Genomic DNA, 22,982 nt, shown 5'->3' on the forward strand with positions numbered 1-22,982 from the left:
TTCGTCAAACTTGAATGTCCTGTTTCAGCTGTGAATGTGATCTTTTAGTCGACAGCTGTGATTGTGATCTTTTAGTCGACAGGAATGATTCGACAATCAAAATCAGTGTGATCTGAAGCTGCAGCAATGCTTGTTCCCTGGTTTGCTGCATCTGCCACCTCTTGGTCTCGAAAACTGTTCTGAGTGGGGCACTTTTACTGGGTCCGAACTCGAAACCACCAAAACTAAAAACTTAGGTCAATAATTTCGTCATTACTTATTAAAAACCGATATTAATTTGAAAAATTCGGTCTCGTGGTCTCGTGCCTCGGTTACCCGAAGAAACAACTGATCACGAGTGTACACAGCCCAACATCTAAACCATTAAGGCGTAGCGACTGGGGCAGACGCTCGCGAGGGCCACGTCACCCGGAACTGTAGCAGAATGCTTCCTTTTGACACACACACAGCCTAAAATATATCCAAGGCTAACTCTGGAAGCCTTGTGGAGTATTGTGGCTTCATCAGATGACATAGTACCACAGGCAATAATTCTATGTATAAGTAATAATCAGTAGCATATCAATATGGTTTCATGATTTGTGGTAACACTGCATGATTTCATCCATGTGTATAGTGTAATGTGTCTGAGCTAGTTATAATATATAGCTGAGTGGCGAACCCCCAGATAGCAAACTTCAGTGTGCTGCGAGAGCAAGACCAGTATTGTCCGTCAGATTCTTGACATACTCTTGACGCACTGGATGGTCCTCCTGAGGCCGGTTGTGCGCAGTCCAGACTGGTTCCCCAATGAAGAGCCTCATGAGCTGCACATAAAAGGCATCAGAAGGTTTGGATCAGAATCCAGTTCATGTCTGGTGGAGAATAGAGTTTATGTATATGTGATTTCACATTGCTTACACACTTTAACAATACACTTCTTTCAAGCTGAACCTAGTTTCTGCATCCTAAAAGCAAAAATTTATTTTTAAAACTTGAGTACATTTATCCAGATTGATAAAGTTGTGATGTATATGTGTGATACTTGTTGAACATTTTATTCCCTTTCCTTTTTGGTCCTCGAGAAGTAGCACTACATGACCATCTTCCCAAACAAGGTCTGTGAGGGAACATTTTTGGTGGTTCTATAATTGTTCTCTTAATTGTTAAATCATGTTCTCATAGTTCATCATAAACATATGCAAGATCCCTATCAGTACCTTCACGCGGTTAGCACCGTCAAGGGTGAAGCGATGATAAATTCCGGCGGGCAAGATGATCATATCTCCTTCTTTTATCCAAATCCGAATCCATTTGTCATCCTTGTCACGGACATCAAAGTACCCCCCACCTTCCAAGCAATAGCGGATCTCTTCGTCTGCGTGCATGTGCTCTCGGAAGAAGTTCTTCAGCTTCTCCTCATAGTTTTCCAACTTATCAGGGCATATTTCGAGAAGATCCTTCAGCAAGCATTACATGTCAAAATATCAATTAATGATATCATACACAAGCTGCACATGGAAAAGGATGCAGAAAGGGATTGGCATCTGGTGGAAGAAGTACAAACCATGTAGCTGTATCCTCTGTCTTTGCGGATTTTCATTAGCTCTTCTTCAGCTTCAGACTTCTTTGGATCCAAATGCCAATATAACACACCAATCTCTGCAAAAAACAGGATACTTACGGTAAGTTCCTTAGAAAAGCATGCCCGATACAAGAACTGAACCCTTTGCTCAGACGCCTTGTTTACATGCTTTAGTCAGATAATCATGTTGAGTATCATTTTATTTTCAAGGAACAGGTTATGTATTAATTAACTTTCTATTGTTTGTTTGTTGACAGAGAATGAAATAAAGAACCATGGTCAGCCCATACTTTTAAATCGATCTCTTCCATGTGGCTAATGCTCAAATTTTGCAGGATGCCATTCACAATTATACCAGTTTGCAAGTCGCATTGCATGGTTTGCTCAGGAACCATAATTTCCCAGAGACACTAATGCTGCACAACAAACAAGAACTTGTCCACACACAGCATTATTAAATGTGAGAACATCTATCAACCTTTTTTAGGGGAAACAGCAGGAAAAGATCTTGCGCATATTTTTATGAAATTTTGATAAGGTAAATACAGAAACCAAAAGACAGAAGAAATTTCTGATCTAAACCTCTATGAACAATAGAACATATATCATTTCAGATGCAATCTCAGGGAAACCTATGCGAATTGCTTGATTTATTCAATTGCTTGATTAATTCAAGCAGTTGCATAAAGGCCTTCAGAGACCTTAAGCGAGTAGGGAGGTTGTAAGTAACCAAGAACCATTATTAGCACCTTCTAGCTTGGAGAGGGGCAGGAACTCCTTGGCGTTCTCGAGGTCCTCTCCATTCTCCCCCACCATCCATACCTAATATTCCAAGAATCAAGAGCACAAGCAGGTCGGCTATGGAAAAATCGCATCAAAGTGAAGATAAATTCATCAAGATTCCGAGGAGGCAAGTGAGAAACGGGATCGAATCCTGCGCGTACCTGGAGAACCATGTCGAGCGGAATTCGATGAATGGGATAGCAATTAGGAAATCCGAGAGCTTGACTTGTGCTCTGCAGGCTTTCAGGGGTTCTGTATAAAAATCCGGGAGGTGGGTCTGGAACTTCTGGAATCCAGATTGTTCTTCCTTCGTTTTGTCACGGCGTGTGGGCCGTGTGTATGTGGTGGAGTTTCCTAATGGAAAGAGAGCCACAAGCAATTGAAGCTCTGATTTGGAGCTGACGCCATGCATGACGCTAGATTCTCCACTCGGCTCCGGCTTGTGTTTGTGTTTGTTTGGACTGCAACTTCACCGTTGAAAATTCTATGGATGTATATATTTATTTTTTTGTTGTTTCAGTTTTTTCTGCGTATATTTATTTTCACTCCATTGCAAAATATAAGATCATCAGCAATCCACGTATACATCAGCTAAACGGTGTATACATCAACAGTATATACGTCAAAGAAGCAATGAGCTATTTTCTCACTTGCTAACATCACCATTTTGCCCACTGTACGGAGAAAAATAAAAAGGGGAAATTTGCCGGAAGACACTGTTATTTTGTGGGTTTGCTGAAACACACCGTCGGAATGTGTCTTTGTCCAGTACCATTACAATTTCGTGGACATTTGCTAGAACACACTGCATCGACTAAAATTGAGAATTTGACATTTTAATTGGTACTACCATCGTAAATCCAATTTTGAATACTTTTTTGCTTTGTACGAATCGATTTTTGACATCTATTAAGGTCCGTCGTTGGTCGATGTGAGCATTCATCACCTTTGTTGCTGCACTCTATAGGAGAGAAAAACGCTTCGAACAAAGAGTTTGAAAGATTCTAAACACATTTGCTAAAGGGTAGAACGATAATTCAATGTGAAAAAAAAGTCAAACTTTCCGTTTTGGACCATACAATGTGTCTGGCAAATGTCCACAAAATTGTAATAGTACTGGGCAAAGACACATTCCGGCGGTGAGTTTCGGCAAAGGCCACAAAATAACGGTGTCCCCCAGCCAATTTTCCCAAATAAAAAACAGAGGAGAACAAGACGGAGGAGCTAGAGTGCTAGACCAGACCGGTCCAACAAAAATCGATTCCTCTTCTTCTCTCACGCGTCTGCTAACCCCGACCATTCCCACGACGGAGACGATGAGCCGAGCTGCGATTTCTCGGATCGACTTGTGTCAGACGAATCGGGCTGCGATTTTTCAGATCGAATTGGTCAGCGGAGCAGGTGGGGCGTCGGGGATGGCGGACGAGGTGGGGAGTCAGGGCCGGCGGAGAAGCAGGAGGACCTCCAGGCAGCGTAGAGGGGCCTCGGGGGGCCCGTTCCACCGGACGCCTTCGGGCGGTGCAGTCGGTGAAGGCAGATCGGGCGGCGGTGACGGGAGATGGAGGTGGCGGAGACCCTGTTCGGGACGGGGAAGAGGAACCGACATCGGTCAGTTGGGTGAGGGAGGAAACAAGACCGCGAATCGTTTTGTGGCATTTTGTGCGTTATATGTTGTTTGGTGGGAGGGTATTCCTGTAAAATGGTTCGTTTGGAGCAGCATCTGCCACAAGAATCACTGATTTGGGTGCTTCTCATCGCTAGTTCATTATGTAGGAGCGCTCCAAGGCGGCAGCTTCGAGAATCTAGGTCGAAAAGGGATGTTTGTTTGGGCTCCAGTTTCTATGGGCCAGAATCTGTTGGAGTGGCTGTTAGGAGCCCAAACAAATAGATCCTTAGGCTGCGTTTGTTTAGGCTGGAGCTGAAAACAAGCTAGCTGAAGATGGAAGAAGCTATTTTCTTGCTGGAGCTGAAAGGCTGGAGCTGAACCCGACTTGTTGTTCGTTTAGTGTAGCAGTGAAATTGTGGATGTAGCTGGATGGGAATGGAATGTCTGAAATGCCCCTGTTTGGAGCAAAATTTGATCGAGCACTGAGTTCGATGTTGCTAGAGCAAATGATGAGTTCAAGAAATATTTTGAGCGTTAAATACATAATTTTGACAGGATTCACCTAAAATCGTTTGTTTGGCTAGATTTGGAATAACTTGCTTGATTTCCTTGACAATGAGTTAATGAAGTCATGTCCCTGGTCATGGCATGTAAGAGCAAACAATGAACATGGATACAAACATATAAACACATCTGCACTGGACATTCAACCAATAACAGTTGACATCTACAAAAAAAACTCATAAAATCTCCTGCAAACTATGCTATTTCAACATATCTCTTCTAGCAGAGGATGCACAATGGAGACCAGGATCTATCACATCTCCTTCAAATCCTCCTAAACAATTGCATGAACTGAAGATCTCCCTGTCTAGAATGAGAAGGGGAGAGGTGGTCGACGGGGAGGCGGGCCGGTGGCGCGGTCAGGCGAACGACGGGGAGGCGGGCCGGTGGTGCTTGGGGAGAGGAGGGACGCGGACCGCCGCTCGGGGAGAGGAGAGGCGCGGGGCGTCGTGGCCCTCGACGGGGAGGCGGGCTGGTGGCGCTCGTGGAGAGGAGGGACGCGGGCCGCCGCTCGGGGAGAGGAGAGGCATGGGTCGCCGCTCGGGAAGAGGAGAGGCGCGGGGCGTCGTGGCCCTCTACGGGGAGAGGCTCTGGGCGTGGTGGGGCTTCGCGACCGTCGATGGGGAGAGGAGAGACGGTGGGCGTGGCTGGAGCAGAGGACAGGCAAGGGGCATCACCACCGTGTTCGTCCGGATCGGGGCTGAGGCGGGCCGACTGGGAGAGGAGAAGGAGGGGGACCGGTGGAGGAGGCTGTCGGGCGGCACGGATCTCAGGCGTTCCGGCGCCCGTTCGGCTGGCTCCGGGTAGACGACGGGGAGTCGGAGGATGGTGAGGCCGCGGTCGTGGAAGAGAAAGAGGAAGGGAGGGAATCGGGGAAAGAGCCGGCTCAGGAAGAAAACGGTTCGGGCGCTCGGTGGCAGTTTTGATGTAAATACTGAATAAGTGACAGGGGTAAAGAGGCGTGGGATATTTCACGAGCTCCAGCCAGGAGGAGAAGCGCTGCTTCTGCTGTCTGGTGCAAATTCGGCTGGAGCTTCTTCTCTCCAGCTAGTTGCAGATGAAGTGTTTGTTTTGACTTTTTGGCTTGTTGTCTCAAAAAGACAAATAAACACAAGCCTCAGCCTAAACAAAGGCACCCTTAGACAAGTGAAGCTTAGGCGTTCTCAATGCATGGTCTCTCACGATATCTCACGTTACATTAATTAGATGGTGATAATTCACAGTGATAATTGATTATATTATCTGCTGATAATTCATTATATTGGGCGGTGATAATTCATAAAATACTACATCCACAATGCATATATAGTCTCTTGAGTAAGGATAATAATGGGCTATACGTGGGCAACATGAATTTAAATACTAGCATATTTGTGCTTAGTTGGAGGGGAGAGAAGACTAAGCAGGCCAGTTGCAGCACGATCTCTTAGGCTATCTATGAGATATGTGGGCCTGGTAATAATAAAGTACTTCCTCCGTCCGGAAATAAGTGACGTGGATTTTTATAAAAATTTATACAAATCCAAATCACTTATTTCGGGCGGAGGGAGTACCATATTTTTATAGCTCACCATTATACATGCTACTGGCTGTTAGACTGGATATAGAGAGTTTATAGCCTGCAGTTGGCAACTAGGATTGTTCTTGCTCTTAGTTGTTGTATCTTAAACTTTTTGGAGTAATAAATGTTTTTGTCTATGTCCACGTGCAAAAGTTGTATCTGTAGCAATAGACCACAACGTTCTCTTTCTTCTTTAATTAACATGCCATGTGATCATGGTCATATTTGCATGAATTTTGTCAGATATATTGACCATTTAGCATCATTTAAATCTGATTTGCCTCAGATCTGAATGTTATAAGTATAATATTTGATCAAATGAACAAATTTACACCATGATTAATATTTCTTGCAGATCAGTGCGCTAAGGCACAAAATTCTTCAATTTGGGCATGCTGTAAATGAAGCCATATACTTGAGGACCTAAGCGTTAAGAAAAGAAGAAGGCGAGGGCTTTTGTGAAGATGAAAAGGACCAACTTGTGATAGAAGAAGAAAAGAAGAAGGGCCGGAATGCAAAATAGCCATGGATGTTAAATCCCTAGCTTCTCCATGGATCAAAGGAGGCCTGGCACTCTTCTTGCCCTTCCTCCTAGCTGCTGCTCCACCTCCGGCCGCCGCCAAGGCCAGGCCGGCGTGGCGGCGCGTCATCAAGCTCACTGCTGCCCCGATCTCCAAGCTGCTGCTCCACCTCCATTTCGTTGGGCAGCGGGCTGTGCACTTCTCCTCCGACTTGCAGCAGCGAACAACGCCCCCGACGAGCACGAAGACCACCTGCAACTTCTTCCTCTTCTCCAACTCCTACCGCCCCTTCACCCTGGGTTAAATCCCCATCTAAATCTCTCCCTTTCCCCCTGTAGTTTGCTGTTTCTAAATGCTGAATTGAGAATTTGTGTTGAGCTCGTTTCTGCATGCCAGGTCTATGATGTAATGCTCGTATGAACTTATAACAAATTTCACTCTATCCCTGTCTTCTTCTCTGCTAATCTTATCTAATTCTTGCATTGAGATGGATTTGTGTGAGCTATTGTATCATCTCCTGTAATAATTTGGTACTTGTGAGTGTGATTCAATTTTCTGTGATAATATACATGTTTGTGCCCAGTTATGTGATTCTCTCCCTTTCCCAAACAACTTGCTTATATCCCTTCCTTAAATGTTTGCTTGTGATTAAGTATTGTGCCTAGTAGTTAATTTATGTCCATTGTTGCTTGATTAAATAAAATCGCAAAAATATTGTTCTTTGCTCCATTGTTTCCTTTCTTTTCGGTTAGCATATAATCTCCCTGTGATTGATTCACCTAGCGTTAGTCCTAGCTTGATTGTTGATCGCCTAGTCCCTGTGGAGAACACGACAACCCGCAGTTTGGGCGACATACCCACTATTGTTTTACACTCGATCAAATTGGCGTCGTTGCCGTGGACTAGCATCGAACGATTGAATTAGACTAGAGACTGGATCTTTGTTTTCTTTTGTGCATATTGCTTAATATAAACCTTGTTCTAGTTATTTTCTGCATTTCTTTTTTGCTTCTTTTGTGCAAATTATAGTGCTACTTTCACTTTGAGGTATGGCTTATTATTCAGATTGCAATGGACAAATGAACAACCATAGTAGTGTTAATGAGTATAATTTTCAAAATGCGCCAAGTTCTTCCAATTCTTATTCTAGTGGTCATTCCTTTGGTGTTCCTACATGTCATATTTGTGGTATTCAAGGCCATATACCTATGGATTGTCAAAAAGGGCTTTATTCTTTCACTAGATGGGCTGAAAAACCAAATATGACATGTAGGGACAGCAGCCCTGTTATCTCATCATTTTCTTCTAGTTATCCAATGCAGGGAATTGGGAATGAATTGGGCATCAATTACCAGCCAAAAATGGAATATTCACTTTCAGCTTTTGAAGCTTATGAACAAGAGATCTTTCAAAGATATAAAGCCTGTGATTCGGCCAAAGTCAAGGCTGAACGGCAAGCTTGGTTTGAAGATTACATGAAGATGCGCCAAGAGCAAGAGAAGATGAACCATCCACAACCGGCTGAACCTGAGCTTGTGCACCAACCTCAAGAAATTGATCCAGTGGAGTTAAATGATCATCCACTTGGTCAGCCTGCAGCTCCTGTACTTGATGAAGATGAAGCAAATTCTGATGTCAAGGATGAAGATATTACTGCTGATCAATCTCATGCCCTTATTGACATCATTCCTCAGGAGATTGCTACTACCTTGCATTCCACTACACCACCAATTGAGGTAGAGTTGAGGTATACTTTTCCTATACTTGAGAAGTTACACATTGATGATACTCTTGCTCATGATATTATGCCTAAAATATGCCACTCCAACCATGTTCTTTATTGCTATTCATCCATCATTGGAGACTCTATTGATGATTCAGAAGGCATTGATCCTATAATTTCCTCTAGTTCTTCACATGCTAGAATAATTTTGCCTGATACTTGTCCTGTTAATGCTCAATTCTCTCTTGTAAAAACTTGCAATTACCATAATGTGCTCTACAACTATAATTACATGATTGGTTACGCCATTGATGATCTTGAGGGTCTATACCCTATCACTTGCAGTTGTTGTTTCTTTGAGTGTACTTTCAGGTTGCTGCATGTGCAATGTCAACTACAACAACACCACATTCGAGTTGATATTCCATGGGATCCTAGTGGATCCATGGCATGGTGATGAAGTGGGAATAAGCTGAAGGACAGGAGATGAAGATGGAGTTGGGAGATGAGTATGAGGTTGCATTCGCTACTTATTGCCCGGTGAGCTGTTTCTGACCCCAGCTGATCCATACCTTCTTCATTGCAAACTTCAAGTGTGGGGGAGATTCTTTGCTTGTATATTTTGTCCATGAATAGTTCAGTTGCATATTCTTTAGTGGACTTGTTCTTTGTTGTGACTAAATAAACCATTTGTGCTTGAAAGAATATCATTGTTGAATGGAATGCATAGCTAGTCAGATTGCATGCTTGGGACCATGCTCACAAACATTAAATGCTTGATAATCATAATTGCTAAGCTTCAGTAGTTTCCCATGTTTGAGTGATGTGTGGCAGCAACATTATATACTTTGGCTTATATGGTGATGACTTGTATTCTCTCAAACTTAGGCTGCCTTTGTTTAAGCTGGAGCTGGAAAAAGCTAATTTTCTGCTGGAGCTGAACCTGACTTGCTGTTCGTTTAGCATGACAATGAAACCGTGGCTGCTCCTGTATGGAAGTGCAATGTTTGCAATGCCCCTATTTGTTGTGATTTTTTTATTAAACGTTGAGTGTGATGATGTAAACGCAAATGGAGTTTGAGAGTCAGTTTTGGCGTAAGATACTATTATTTAACTTTAACAATGAGAAAGATACTACTAATGGATCCATTGTCATAATTAATCATAGTTCAAAAGTTAACCATACAATGTCACAACGGGTAATACTAATATTAAGTACATTTTTCCATAGCCTAATTATTCCTTATCGACCATCAGTCCATTTGCAATAGCTTCACGAGTGACATTCATATTCACATTGCCTTGTCCCTCGTGGTTTCACCCATTTGTGACAACCACATGCCTTGGTGGCATGTAGTCCTCATCACGGTCACACTTATCAAAATCCTCATCGAATATCTCACTCTCTCTAATGAACTTATGAAGTGCATGCAAGCGATGATAATCTTGGTTTGCTTGTTTACTGGGTAACGCGGGATATCCAATAAGATGCGCCACTTTTGCTTCAACACACCAAATGAGCGCTCAATTACATTACGGAGTGAGGAATGAGCAAAGTTGAACAACTCTTGTTTACCACTTGGTGCTCGGCCTATGCGGAACTCAGGTAGATGATATTTTTGTCCTTTGTATGGTGCAAGATAACCGGTGTCATTGGGATAGCCAGAATTGACAAGATAATATTTGCTTGCACAATGATGTATGTGTTAATATGAAAAGAACGCATACATACAAGAATGGTATATGTGTGATGCATCAAAGTAATTGTACCTGCTGGAGGATGTGAAAATCTCTTCTTGTACTTGTCAAGTGTGTCTCTGAATATCCTTGTGTCATGTGCAGATCCTGGCCACCCGGCTACTATAGATGTGAATTGCATGTCGAAGTCACATACTGCCATGACATTCTAAATGGAATACCCATGGCGACCAACATGGTTAATCATCTCATCAGCTGGCACAACAACTAGTATATGCGCACCATCAATTGCACCAATGAAATTGTTAAAGTGTGGATAAAACCTTGAGTCCCGAAGCTTGCCTTGCATGGTTCTGAATTTGCGATCGAAGGGCCTTATGATGTCTCCTGCCATTCTATTCAAGCATGACAACACATGGTTGAACTTCCTGTGAATGGTGTCAGTTGATCTATGGAAGCGATTGTGCACTTGGCTCACAGATTGGGGGCCACCAACAGTCCATAGAAATATTGCAAGAGCCTCTTCAGAACACATAAACTTTGTCCCCTTCAAACCTACCAGCCTGTCATGCAAAGCATCAAAATAAGGCCTAGTAATCCTATACATTTCATAGCAGTATTCTGTAGAGCCCAAAGTATCATAGGTCCACTGCTGACCGGTGCATCTATGCCCTTCCTCTTCCTTTTGTTAAGATACTTTCTAGCATGCAGGTAGAAACCAAAAAGAACAACCAGATTTCTCTTGCGTCTCTTTTTTCTTAACTTCCTCTTCTCAGCAGCAACATTAATATCTCCATCACTTGAGTCACTCTCACTCTCTGTTGATGAACTCATCTAAAATCAGCAGCAAGTTAAAGATGTGAGCCACATATTGCAATTAAGTACAACAATAAATAGCAAGTAAATAGTACCAGCACACACACTATAATCTCACAACAGGAAGTACCAGCACACACAATAGTCTCAAGCAATCAAATAGCAGCACACACACACACACAATAGTCTCAAATAATAGCAGCACATACACCAGTCTCAAGCAATCAAATAGTAGCAGCACACACACAATAGTCTCAAATAGTAGCAGCACATACACCAGTCTCCAATTAATAAATAGTACCAGCACACACACACAATAGTCTCAAATAAACAAATAGTAGCAGCACACATACTAGTCTCAAATAAAATAAAGGATACAACACACAAGTGAATCATGTTCTAATGCCTCTTCCTGTCTTCATACTGCCTCTTCAACCACTTGAGCCTCCCATCAGTAGTCTTCATAGCATAAAAGAAACATCTATTTTCAAGTTTACCAAACAACTTTGTAGCAATATAGCACTCATCACTTGTCTCAGGTGCCCCACACTTGACAACTTCCTCCATGATGGCATCAATATCATTAGCAACCGACACATTGCTAGATGCACATGATTTCTCCTCACTAATGACAGGATCAACAAATCTTTTGAAATCCTTTCCATAAGGATCTTTCTTGGGCCTCTTTGGACTGCAAGGTATGGCACTTTGCCCCCCCCACCCCACGCTTCATTTTTGGCACATGCAAAGGACTAGGTTGAGGGGTTCCTTCATCGCCAGCCTACAAGTCAACAATACCATCGACATCTTGGCGTTCATCAATGTCATCGTCTTTAGCTCCGGGCATCACCGAGGAATTGCCGGTCACACTAACTTTTTGGAACATTTTCTCTAGCCATTCCAAGTTGTCCGGGGGCCCTTTTCGAAAACATCTAATATCCTTATGGACATGCATATACAATTTATTTTTGTTAGTACATAAAAAACAGCATATGGATAAAATGAAAAACTATTTGAAACACACATACCTTGATTAGGTCAGCCCACTCCTCTTCACTAGCTGTTATAGTGTTTTTAACAGGATCCCATCCAAGTCCAGTAGCCTTTGTCATATAATACACCCATGCTGTCCAGATGCTTTTCAATTCATCTCTACGGTTTTTGAATTGCTTACGGGTATAAAGCCTTCCAGTTTGTTTATGAAACTTTTTATAACCTGTAACACTCAAAGTCTTGGTAGGCCTATTTCCCTCGTTGGCCTCTTTGCAAGCAATCTCACAAAAAATCCTTGCCGCATCGGTATCTCACACTGCCTTTTGACTGCTTTTATCACCATCCATTGTTTCACTTATGAAATAAACATAGAAATAAGTCGCAAACATCTGTACTGGACAGATCTTATGATAGAATGAAAACACCACAAACAACAATCCACCAATGGACATAATTACAACTAACACCAGTTCATAGCTACAAAAATTCCACTCTTGGACAGTTCATAGCTACAAAAGTTCCACACTTGGACAGTTCATAGCTACACAAATTCCACACTTGGACAGTTCATAGCTACAAAAATTCCACACATGGACAAACTGACAAACCAACTAATACCACTTCATAGCTACACAAATCTTGCTGCCAGTTCATAGCTACAGAAATCATAGAATACAAAGGGGAAAACGAAAGGGAGATGATCACCTAGCTGCCGCTGGAGGTGGGCACGGTCAGTGGAGGAGGCCGGCGCAGCTTGGTCAGGCGGACGGAGGAAAACTAGACAGAGGAGCGGAGGGAACGACGGAGGAGGCCGGCGGAGCTTGGTCGGGCGGCGGTCGGGAGACGGGCGGCGGGAGGCATCGGGAGACGGGGCATCGAGCAGCGGTCGGGAGACGTAGAAGGATGGGAACGAGGGGGCCGGCTATGGAAGGGGCGGATCCGGCGGGGGAAGATGACGATCCGACGGGTCGGGCCGGCGGCGCGCCCGGGCGGCACGGGATCGAGGTCGGGACGCCGCCGGTCGCCTGCTGTGTTCACTCGGGAGGGGTTGGGTGTGAGGGAGGGGCGATGGGCGAAAACGATTCGCGAGATATTTCCTGCCGATGGCAGTTTTTGTGTAAATACGGAATAGGTGGCATGGGCAAAGGGGCTGGGATTTTGTTTCCAGCTCTAGCTGGAATGAGAAGCACGGTTTGAGGTGCTTCTGCTCGGTAGTGCAAATGACACTGGAGCTTGTTGTTTTTAGCTGGCTGAATTTTTGCTGTTTGTTTTGGCTTGTTGGCCCTAGAAGCCAAATAAGCACAAGCCTCAGCCTAAACAAAGGCACCCTTAGCAAAGTGAAGTTATATGTGTAGGCTGTAATCATTTAAAGTATACTTGCAATGTTTTTGGGCTAACATTTGCTCTTTGTTTGTGTGCTGTTTTTAAACTTTGCATCATCTGTGCACTTGCATTCCATTGTTTCAGAGCATTATTTGTACTTGTTTGAGCATTTGCTTGTGCATAAAGGCATCATTTCATTTGTCTCAAATTATCAAGAGCAATCTTCTACATCAATTGGGAAATAAAGTGAGAAAGAAAAGAAAAATTATGATCAAAGTTTCTCAAAGCAAAATTCTGTCAAACATGCCCTGTTCTCAAAAGTAAAAAAGAAGATAAAATCAATTCTTATTCTGCTCATTTAAGGATGAAACACACACCATCTTCTTTTCCAGAGGTGGCTTTAGGTGATTGTTTCAGGCATTTCATAAGGACGAAGCACACCCCATTTGTTCTTCTAGGAGATGGTTAAGTGATTGCTTCAGGCATCATACATCTACGTTAAGGACTAACTCATGTTGCTTGTTTCTCGGGAAGGAGACAATATGATGTTTAGACATTTTCGCGCTCATATTAAGGACGAAACACACCCTGCCTACTCTTCCAAGGACAGTTATGTGCTTGTTTCAAGGCATCCTAAGGAATTTAGCTCATGATGTCTGCTTCTTGGGATGGAGGCATCGTGCTTGCTTAGATGGTTGTCCAGCATCATGCTGCCTGCATATTATTTTCTCTAGCCTGGCTGCATTGCTTGTATCCTTTAGATGAGTGCATTTTATACATATAGCCTCTCTTTGGTAAATTTGTTTGAATACATGATTGTTCTTATATCCCATAGTATATCTTGAGGCCATCATCATTGGTTTATCAGCCTGCTATTGTCTTTATTTCAACTTTGTCAAACCATTGAAGCTGAAGCATGTCATTCTATTAAAATAAATTTCTATTCACAAGAACGTGATCTATGGTGTGCAATTTGCAAAACTGTTGCATTTCAGTTTTATCCTCATTGCCTTTTATACTCTGCTAATCATTTTGCTTGAGGACAAGCAATGGTTTAAGTGTGGGGGTATGATCATGGTCATATTTGCATGAATTTTGTCAAATAATTGACCATTTAGCATCATTTAAATCTGATTTGCCTAAAATCTGAATGTTATAAGTATAATATTTGATCAAATGAACAAATTTACACCATGATTAATATTTCTTGCAGATCAATGCGTTAAGGCACAAAATTCTTTAATTTGGGCATGCTGCAAATGAAGCTATATACTTGAGGACCTGAGCGTTAAGAAAAGAAGAAGGCGAGGGCTTTTGTGAAGATGAAAAGGATCAACTTGTGGTAGAGGAAGAAAAGAAGAAGGGCCGGAATGCAAAATAGCCATGGGGGTTAAATCCCTAGCTTCTCCATGGATCGAAGGAGGCCTGGCACTCTTCTTCCCCTTCCTCCTAGCTGCTGCTCCACCTCTGGCCACCGCCGCGGCCAGGCCGGCGTGGCGGCACGAACTCAAGCTCACTGCTGCCCCGATCTCCTAGCTGCTGCTCGGTGTGGCGGCGCGCCATCAAGCTCACTGCTGCCCCGATCTACTGCTGCCGCTCCTCCTCCACTTCCTTGGGCAGCGGGTTGTGCACTTCTCCGACAACCTGCAGCAGCGAACAACGCCCCCGACGAGCACGAAGACCTCCTGCAACTTCTTCCTCTTCTCCAACTCCTACCGCTCCTTCACCCTGGGTTAAATCCCCATCTAAATCTCTCCCTTTCCCCCTGTAGTTTGCTATTTCTAAGTGTTGAATTGAGAATTTGTGTTGAGCTCGTTTCTGCATGCCAGGTGTATGATGTAACGCTCTATGAACTTGCAACAAATTTCACTCTATCGCTGTCTTCTTCTCTGCTAATCTTATCTAATTCTTGCATTGACATGGATTTGTGTGAGCTCTTGCATCATCTCCTGTAATAATTTGGTACTTGTGAGTGTGATTTAATTTTCTGTGATAATATACATGTTTGTGCCCTGTTATGTGATTCTTTCCCTTTCTCAAACAATTTGCTTCTATTCCTTTCTTAAATGTTTGCTTGTGATTAAGTATTGTGCCTATTAGTTAATTTCTGTCCATTGTTGCTTGATTAAAGAAAATCACAAAAATATTGTTCTTTGCTGCATTGTTTCCTTTCTTTTCGGTTAGCATATAATCTCCCTGTGACTGATTCACCTAGCGCTAGTCCTAACTTGATTGTTGATCGCCTAGTCCCTATGGAGAACACGACAACCCGCAGTTTGGGCGACATACCCACTGCTGTTTTACACTCGATCACCATGTCAGAAAAATGCCTAAGATTACGTGCTAAGAGACTTGCATTAGGAGAGGCCTAGGCTGGTCACAGTGCAAGTAACATAGAGTATAACATATGATACTACTCTATGTTATTATCTTCATAGTGTATGGTATCATAACCACGGTATCGTAAAATATATTCAATTATTGCTTGGCAAGAGACACCATATATTGGAAATAACCGGTTATGATACCACTATTACCTCTTTCTTCATTTAAAAATTGCCACATCATCCAAATACTTAAGTGGCAATACATGATACTAGCTATGTTACCCCCACTATGATCAGGTTTACAAATCCCGATCGGTCTCCAGCCATTTTTTTGTCTAGATTTTCTTAAGTTTTTGTTTTTAATCAAGTGGAGATCCAACATTCTGTCACCGTTTAGGATAACTTCGCTCTACGACGCTACTTGTGTCACCATGCTTTTTGCAAATTCGATAAAAAGATAATCCTCTGCTCCTAAATTGAAGGATGAAATATCAAATGAACATCTCTATTCAATAAATTCAATCATAGTCACTAGATCTCAAATAAATGGATGGCGTGAAAAGGTGAAAACTCCAGTCACTTGATAAAAGCCCTTGTAATTCTAGATATTTACAAAGTTAACCTACGGAAGATATATGATTGATTTGCCAAAAATTTCATTTATATCTTAATAAGGTTTAATTGTACTACTGGTTAGATCACACCGGCAAAATGAGCAATGTTAGTCGAACCTTGATAATGGTGGTAATAACCATTTATATATTGGACTACTCGCTCCGTTCCATAATACAAGGCACGCACTAAGGTTTTTGCTTTGACCATCAATTAGACTAACATAATGTGAATTATGTGTTATAAAAATTATACCACTAGATTTATATTTAAAAGAAGTTTCCGATGATATAATTTTAATAATACATAATTCACATTTTATTGATCTAATTGATGCTCAAAGTTAGACTTCGTGGGCGCTTATATTATGGAAAGGAGGGAGTATTAATTCTTATGCATTTTCACGTAACTGTATCCATGATCCGTAACTGTATTTGTTTTGTTGAATGTTGACGTACGAACATGTAATAAATTCCTAGCACATCTCATCGAGTTTATCACTGTCCATTCAACTACTAAGACAAACGCAAAAGCTAGCAGCACCTGCATATACGTTACGTATCCTATCCTAGCTGGAGCATCCTTCATCCTGAAACTCGACCACCGACAGAAACACGGGCGCCACCTCGGGCCGCTCCCTGATGCCGTCCAGCCACTCGGGCCGCCCCTCCACCCACTTCTTGAGGAACGCCACCATGGCGCCCCCGACGAAGCGCCTCATGGGCGCCCGGGCCTCGCCGCTCTTGCAGACGGCGCGCGTGGCCAGGCCCTTGGCGCCCCTCGTCACGTCGTCCATCATGTCCGTGTGCCCGTAGTCCCTGGCCACCAGGTGGCACGCCGCGCCCGCGCACTCGTCGTAGAAGGCCGCGTGGCTCACCCCCAACGGCGCGCACGGCGAGAAGAGCGCGTTGCGAGGCTCCGAGCCCAGCCCCGAGCCGATGACCATGGCCGGCGCCGGCACGCGCAGGGAGCTTCGCTTGTTGGTGAGGATGGGCGGGGGCGTCTGCTTGCCCACGGCCATGCCGTCCACGGGGTCGACGGCGATGAGCGCCGCCAGTGGCAGGGATGTCTTGGCGTGGCCCAAAGCCAGCGCGAAGGCCACCTTGCCGCCGCGGCTGTGGCCGGAGATGGTCACCTGATGATGGATCATGGATGCAAGTTAAATTATGCAACCGGCCACCAAGTGTTAATTTAGAGAGCAATCGATGCTATGGTGACTAGCTAACTTACGGCGGTTAGGTTCGGGCGAACGTTGGGTGGGAGCGCGGTGGAGGAAAGGCCGTCGGCGAGCCAGTTGATGACGGCTGCCGCCGAGTTTATCTCGCCGGTGGTGTCGGGCCCGGAGACAGTGTACAGCTGCAGTTCATTTGTGTTGTTGGTTAATTTGAAGCATCTGATCGAGCTGCAATTCGACGCGCCCGATCGAATTTGACATTAGCTAGCAGCATGCTTGTATTACCTGAGGGCCGATGACGATGAAGCCATGGGAGGCCACATGCTGGAGCAGCTGGGAGTAGAAGTAGTTGTTGCAGAGGTAGCCGTGCAAGAACAGCACCACCGGGTACTCCCCGGCGTCGCAAGGCGCGGCTATCAGCAGCGGCTTCGGCGGGTCGTTGGCGCGGCCGTCGGCTGGAGGACTGCAGCACCTTCCGGCCTCTTGGACCTTGAAGAGGCTGGTGCCATGGCGTCCGTGCTCGAACACGTCCCCTGCAGACGCCATGGTGAGGAGCAGCAGGCAGAAGTTGTGTGCTAAAACCTTGCGCCTCGCTGACACGACCATGTTAACCGGCTGGGGAGCTCGATCCAACCAGCTGAGTGGCTGTGGATCTTTAACGGCCGTGTGTTCTGGTTTCCTGGAGGTTCCTTATCGCGCAGGTTTTGCGGAAATATCTGGACTGGATGGTCATTACACATTAGCCATTCCTCGGTGTGGGATCGCCATTCAGGCATTCACACTCTGCTAGCATCTTCTTCGCTTCTTGTCTTGTGTTGGATGGGATGACAGATCGGGACATTCCGTTGTTTCCCTCTTCGATTGGTCATATCTTCATATGGTATTGCTATCAGTTCACAATGAGAACTAGCCTCTACGTACACACATAATGCTGCTCTTTTTATGAACGCAGTTGACACTTGGCAGTGGGATCTTCTGGATTCAAAAATTTCTGCAATTGTTTGGAGAAATCTTGGGTGTAGAAAGTCAATATTCAGAAGTGTGTTGCCTTCCCTATTCGATGTGATTCGCTGCATGTCCAGGATATTCTGTCACAGATTTGGGTGGCAAAACTGGTGAACTCCCATGACATACCTTCGTTCTCCATTGAGTCTCCCGTGAAATACCGGAAAGATTGGATTCCAGCTTCCAGGCACTCATCGGCAAGATGGCCAGTCGTGTGAAATCTTGAAGGGGAAGCTGCTCTGGTTCTGGCCGTTTTGTTTTGGTTAACCCTGTTCTCTGTAGTTGCTGGGACCGCGGGTCGGTGCCGGCGTCCCCTGACCTGGGGTCGGTTAGACATATGGCTTCGCTCTACGGCTCTTAAGGACAGATTGGAGTTCATTTTCTTTTCCTGCAAGCGCAACAAGCTCACTGTTTTACACGTGATCTATTCAAGCTCTCAGGATCATCAATGGATGCAAACGGTAGGAAAAACGCTTAAAATATATTGTGAGCATCAGAATTTAAACCCTGATGGGTGGAGCTATGCACCCACAACTCCACCACAACGCCAATATGTTTTTTTCTCTGAATGCTGAAATTTGTGTGCCTTTGGGCTATGCTGAGAGATCTGCGTCTCCAGCCGGACCGTGTTGACTCCATCACTTGTACACGCTCTGCTAATGGTGCCTACTCAGCGAAAAGTGCTTACCTTCTGCAATTCGCTGGAAGAACCGCCTCCTACTTCCCGTCCTTGATTTGGAAAGTGAAAGCTCCCCCTAAAATTTAATTTAATGCTTGGATCATGATTTCCATGGCGGACCGGTTTGCCATCCTATTTGTTCGATTTGTCGCTGCCACCCGAAAACTGGTACCTACCTCCTTGCTCACTGCTCCTTCACCTCGGCTCTTTGGTCTTTAATTCTGCCATGCCAAGGTTGGCTCTCTCTCTATCGCTTGCCCCATCGACTGTTTTTCTCTACTTGGAAGATTGGTAGTTATACTCTCTGTCGCTTCTTCATATTGATCGGAGAAAGAGCTGGAGTGCGCTAACTATGCTCACTTGGTGGCACATCTGGTCCGAGCCGAACTCGCGTGTCTTCAAGCAAAAAGGTCGTCCTCTCTCTTTCGTCATGCAGCGTATCAAAGAAGACCTCCATGATTGGAAGATGGCCAACTTCTCTAGTGTTGCTCTGTTATCATGGTTGTAGGCCTTACTGTTTGATGTTTTGTATTAAGGCTGCTTCCCTTAGAAGACAATGGCACCCACCATGAACTTTGTGCTTTGAGCGATGTAAAACCTTTGTCCATTCTCCTTGCTTAATATGTTGACCACTAGCTCTTTGCTGGTTTTCGTAAAAAAAATCAAGGTCGGGGTCAAGCGGGTCTATCCTCCCCTAGATTATGTTTTTACCTTAGAGGCGTCGACCCGCGTCTCGCGATCCTGTTCCTCGACCCGAACGATCCAGGTTTTTGGCAACTATGTTCTCAGTTCCTCAACCTTTCTCACCTATTTTGTTTCTTCAAGTTGGGAAACCAAAAATATCAGAAAGCTTCTCCGAGATTTCCTATGGAGTGGGAGGAGAGGATGCCTAGGTGGCAAACGTCTTGTATCCTCGAAAATGTCTCCATCACGACGGACTAGGAATGAAAGATATCAATAATTTTAGCGGGCTTTGCGCTTGCGTTGGTTGTGGTTTTGTTGGGGATCAGCACCCAGGCTGTGGCCGGGATCGTCGCTCCCTCGCGATTCAACGGAAAAGTTCTTGTTTCCTACGCATCATAAACTACCAATTTTGGAATGTGGGGAGAAATACCTTTAAGAAATAAAAAACAATTTGGGAATAGCTTTTGTTACCAATAATACAGCCTTTTTGGCAATCTAACACCACAAAATGATACAATCCGAATTGTGGGAGGTACACCCCACACTTCCAGCTTTACTCTGTGCACCGAAGTGTTTTGTCAATCTGTCTCTTTGTGAACGTCGGAAGCAACAACTGCATAAGTATACACGTTACACAATATACATGTAGCATACGTAGCAGCAGCTCCGTCCTGCCAGTATAGCTCCTTCTCGATCCGTGCACGTGTCGCAGAGCATTGTCACGCCGTAATCACACTGCGTGAAGCGCGGCGAGCGAGGCCAGCAGCAGCAGCAGTAACAGCTGCATCGAAACAGAGCCTGCAGAAAATGCACACCGTAGCTAATCAGCAGCAAATCCATTTCCTCTGTTATTTATGCTAGCTGAAGAAAGGATAGATGCAATTCATGGCTAGCTGTGTGTGTATGCGATGATCTCGATGGGAGAAGTTGGATGGAACCTAGTGAGGTTGCATTGCCTTTAGTGCTGGGGGGTGCATTTGGTCCAGATGAGTCGTGATTACCAGGTGGCGCCGCCGACGGCGGCGGGGGCGGCGGCGGAGGCATCGGGATTGGGCAGCCGTTCTCTCCGATGATACCTGCGCACACAAGCAGCAAGATCCAAACGAATCAAAAGGAGGATATGAAGCCGTAATCATCATCTAATTAAGCTCGGGCGCAATGTTGCTTAATCTTCTTCCAGAGATCTTTAGTGATGCAGTTCTTACAGTCCTTAATGCAAGGCAAGGCAGGCTTGTTGAGCGCATTGGCGGCGCCCGGATTGCACTGACAGTGGAAATGGTCCGGGCTGTCATCCAGCACGCACGTGCCTTCCGAGCCACAGTCCATTGCTAGGCAGGCTGAAAAGGGAGAAAATGGAAAGATCAAGGCAATACCAAGACAAACTAGGAATTAAAGTTTTGAGTTTTGTGCTGGTTAGGGCCTACGGTCAGCTGTTACGTTCCCCACTGGCGGCCCCTTAATGGCAGGGGTGTAGCAGGGGATATCCGAGAGACCTACAAAGAAACAAAAGAACAGTTAAAGATGTCCAAGGAAAAAAACATCATGACTGTCTATTTCTATTTCGATTGAAATCGATAACTAACATTGATACTTTGGCTGAGTACATTTCGGCGCAGAGGCCGGGGATGTGATACTAAATATAACATTAAGATCGATTAAAGCTTCCATTTTCAAAAGAATACTTTACCGCTCGAGTAATACTTTTAACCGTGTGTAATTCATACAGAGAGAAAGGGAGCACACAAATACATCTGCTCTTTCGTATAGATATGTACGGATATGTATGTAGTTACAAAAAAAATTGAACTCACATTGTTATTTTTTGTGCAATAGCACAAGGTACTCCGCACGTAATCGCACAATTGTTTACCGTCGCATATAATATTTACGATGGACGTGTGTTTTCCTAAAACAAAAATTTGACGAAACGGCCTCAACGTCGAGAGAATCGATCCAAGGAGTACACAAGAAACACCAAAGAAAAGAGGAACAAGAGGTTGGGAGGAGAGAGAGAGAGTGTCAAAAACTAGGAAACATGGTCGGAGTCGGAAAATGAGTTCGCCGAGGCCTGCGCCATATTAATTGGCGGTTGTACTAAATCTGTGTCAATTAGTATGAAATGGATGGAGTAGTTTTCACCCGGTCTCACATTTGGAGTTAATGGAAGAAAAAAACAGTAAACCATGAAGATTTGGTGCAAATTGTACAGCCTTATATATTGTACTCCCTACATCCCGAATTAACTGTCAGTTAATTCAGGACGGAAGTTGTAAAATGTTATCAATAAGGTCGAAAGAATTAATGGTTTGATATGCTCTCGCCGTGTTAAGAAGAAAGTAAAAGAAGAGTCCGTAGAGGAGTGCGGCTTACAGGTGGGGATGTAGCAGGGCGTACGGGCGCCCAGAACGGGGAACAAGCCGCCGACCCGAGACCAGCCGGGGAAGCAGTCGCACTCGAAGTCGAAGGGCGTGGTTATCGGCGGCAGCGGTGGCAGAGGCGGCAGAGGCGGTAGGAACGGTGGCAGCGGGGGCAGCGGCGGCAGCGGCGGGAGCAGAGGCGCGAGCGCCGGCGCCTCCTTGCAGGTGCCCATGCCGCAGACCTTCCCGTCGCACGCCGAGCCTCCTGCATGCAAAAAAACAAAAACACCGCGTCACACAACGCACACTGCAATACACCAGTTAATTGCAAGAGAGATCAGGCCGTGCAAACTCACCGACGACGAAGGTCACTCTGGCCGCGGCCAGCAGAACCGCCGCCAGGAGCAGCGCGGGCATCGCCGCCGTCGAGCCGGCGAAAACAGATCTTGCCGCGGCCATCTTCTTCTTCTTCTTTCCTTTTTTTGAGCCTCGCCCGCGCTTGGATTTTCTCGCGGAGTGCAATGCATATGTAGCGCAGCTGTGTATTTGTACGTAGCGCTTCGGAGCGGGCAAAGCAAAGCCGGGGCAACTTAATTTACGGCGAGTGTCTGTTTCTTGTTCCGGGCCATAGGTTTCATCACCTGTACGTGTTGGGTTCTGTCATTCGTTCATGCGTCCTCGGGGCATTGTCCTTTTTCGGACGCACGCACGCACGGCGGAAACGCTCCAATCTTTTGTTCCTTTCTAGCGCACGGTTTCATGGACATGCATCCCATTTCTTGCAAAAACAAGAAAGGACGCATCGATAAGATCCTCACATCACGCATATGTTTCATGTTCATCACGCACCAGCATATATATGTCATATTTATTTTCTGTCCTCGCATCGATAAGATCCTTGTTTTGTTTTGTTTGTTTTGCAAATGAAACAAACGAACATTTCCTGACCCCGTTGCAATCAACATGCATATATTTCCCATTTGTGCAAAAGA

General features: G+C 44.8%; 4 protein-coding genes and 1 long non-coding RNA gene across 8 annotated transcripts; 1 reads left to right on the plus strand and 4 right to left on the minus strand.

Annotated features, from left to right (window-relative positions):
* Window positions 1-508: 508 nt before the first annotated feature.
* On the minus strand, window positions 509-2,760 carry LOC100828612 (1,2-dihydroxy-3-keto-5-methylthiopentene dioxygenase 4). Its single transcript, XM_003573888.3, has 5 exons — window positions 2,509-2,760; window positions 2,314-2,386; window positions 1,547-1,641; window positions 1,200-1,439; window positions 509-806 (listed from the first exon to the last, which is right to left on the minus strand). The coding sequence occupies exons 1-5, from the start codon at window positions 2,518-2,520 to the stop codon at window positions 678-680; spliced, it is 549 nt and encodes a 182-aa protein (XP_003573936.1). The 5' UTR covers window positions 2,521-2,760; the 3' UTR covers window positions 509-677.
* Window positions 2,761-6,612: 3,852 nt separating this feature from the next.
* Window positions 6,613-15,170, plus strand: LOC106866524. Of its 3 annotated transcripts, none has more exons than XM_024462212.1 (2): window positions 6,613-8,862; window positions 14,366-15,170. In XM_024462212.1, the coding sequence occupies exon 1, from the start codon at window positions 7,649-7,651 to the stop codon at window positions 8,777-8,779; it is 1,131 nt and encodes a 376-aa protein (XP_024317980.1). In that variant the 5' UTR covers window positions 6,613-7,648; the 3' UTR covers window positions 8,780-8,862; window positions 14,366-15,170. The 3 variants fall into 3 exon arrangements, with proteins under 3 accessions (XP_024317980.1, XP_024317979.1, XP_014756401.1); XM_024462211.1 differs by lacking the exon at window positions 14,366-15,170 and adding an exon at window positions 10,165-10,802; XM_014900915.2 differs by lacking the exon at window positions 14,366-15,170 and adding an exon at window positions 9,211-9,502.
* Window positions 11,025-12,956, minus strand: LOC104583649. Its single transcript, XR_002965492.1, has 2 exons — window positions 11,865-12,956; window positions 11,025-11,776 (listed from the first exon to the last, which is right to left on the minus strand). It is a non-coding gene; the product is annotated as an uncharacterized LOC104583649 (long non-coding RNA).
* A 1,300-nt stretch (window positions 15,171-16,470) lies between the features above and the next one.
* Window positions 16,471-18,027, minus strand: LOC100839712 (chlorophyllase-2, chloroplastic). The gene is made up of 3 exons (XM_003571743.4): window positions 17,551-18,027; window positions 17,322-17,447; window positions 16,471-17,226 (listed from the first exon to the last, which is right to left on the minus strand). The coding sequence occupies exons 1-3, from the start codon at window positions 17,869-17,871 to the stop codon at window positions 16,660-16,662; spliced, it is 1,014 nt and encodes a 337-aa protein (XP_003571791.2). The 5' UTR covers window positions 17,872-18,027; the 3' UTR covers window positions 16,471-16,659.
* Window positions 18,028-20,064: 2,037 nt separating this feature from the next.
* On the minus strand, window positions 20,065-22,721 carry LOC106866394 (protein enabled homolog). 2 transcript variants are annotated; one of them, XM_024462213.1, is made up of 6 exons: window positions 22,347-22,721; window positions 22,004-22,255; window positions 21,058-21,126; window positions 20,839-20,970; window positions 20,572-20,709; window positions 20,065-20,431 (listed from the first exon to the last, which is right to left on the minus strand). In XM_024462213.1, exons 1-6 carry the CDS (start codon window positions 22,447-22,449, stop codon window positions 20,364-20,366), a joined length of 762 nt encoding a protein of 253 aa, XP_024317981.1. In that variant the 5' UTR covers window positions 22,450-22,721; the 3' UTR covers window positions 20,065-20,363. The 2 variants fall into 2 exon arrangements, with proteins under 2 accessions (XP_024317981.1, XP_014755986.1); XM_014900500.2 differs by having other exon boundaries at window positions 20,635-20,709; window positions 22,347-22,715.
* Between the last annotated feature and the right edge of the window lie 261 nt (window positions 22,722-22,982).

This window comes from Brachypodium distachyon, chromosome 3 (genome assembly GCF_000005505.3).
Source record: "Brachypodium distachyon strain Bd21 chromosome 3, Brachypodium_distachyon_v3.0, whole genome shotgun sequence".
Taxonomy (NCBI): domain Eukaryota; kingdom Viridiplantae; phylum Streptophyta; class Magnoliopsida; order Poales; family Poaceae; genus Brachypodium; species Brachypodium distachyon.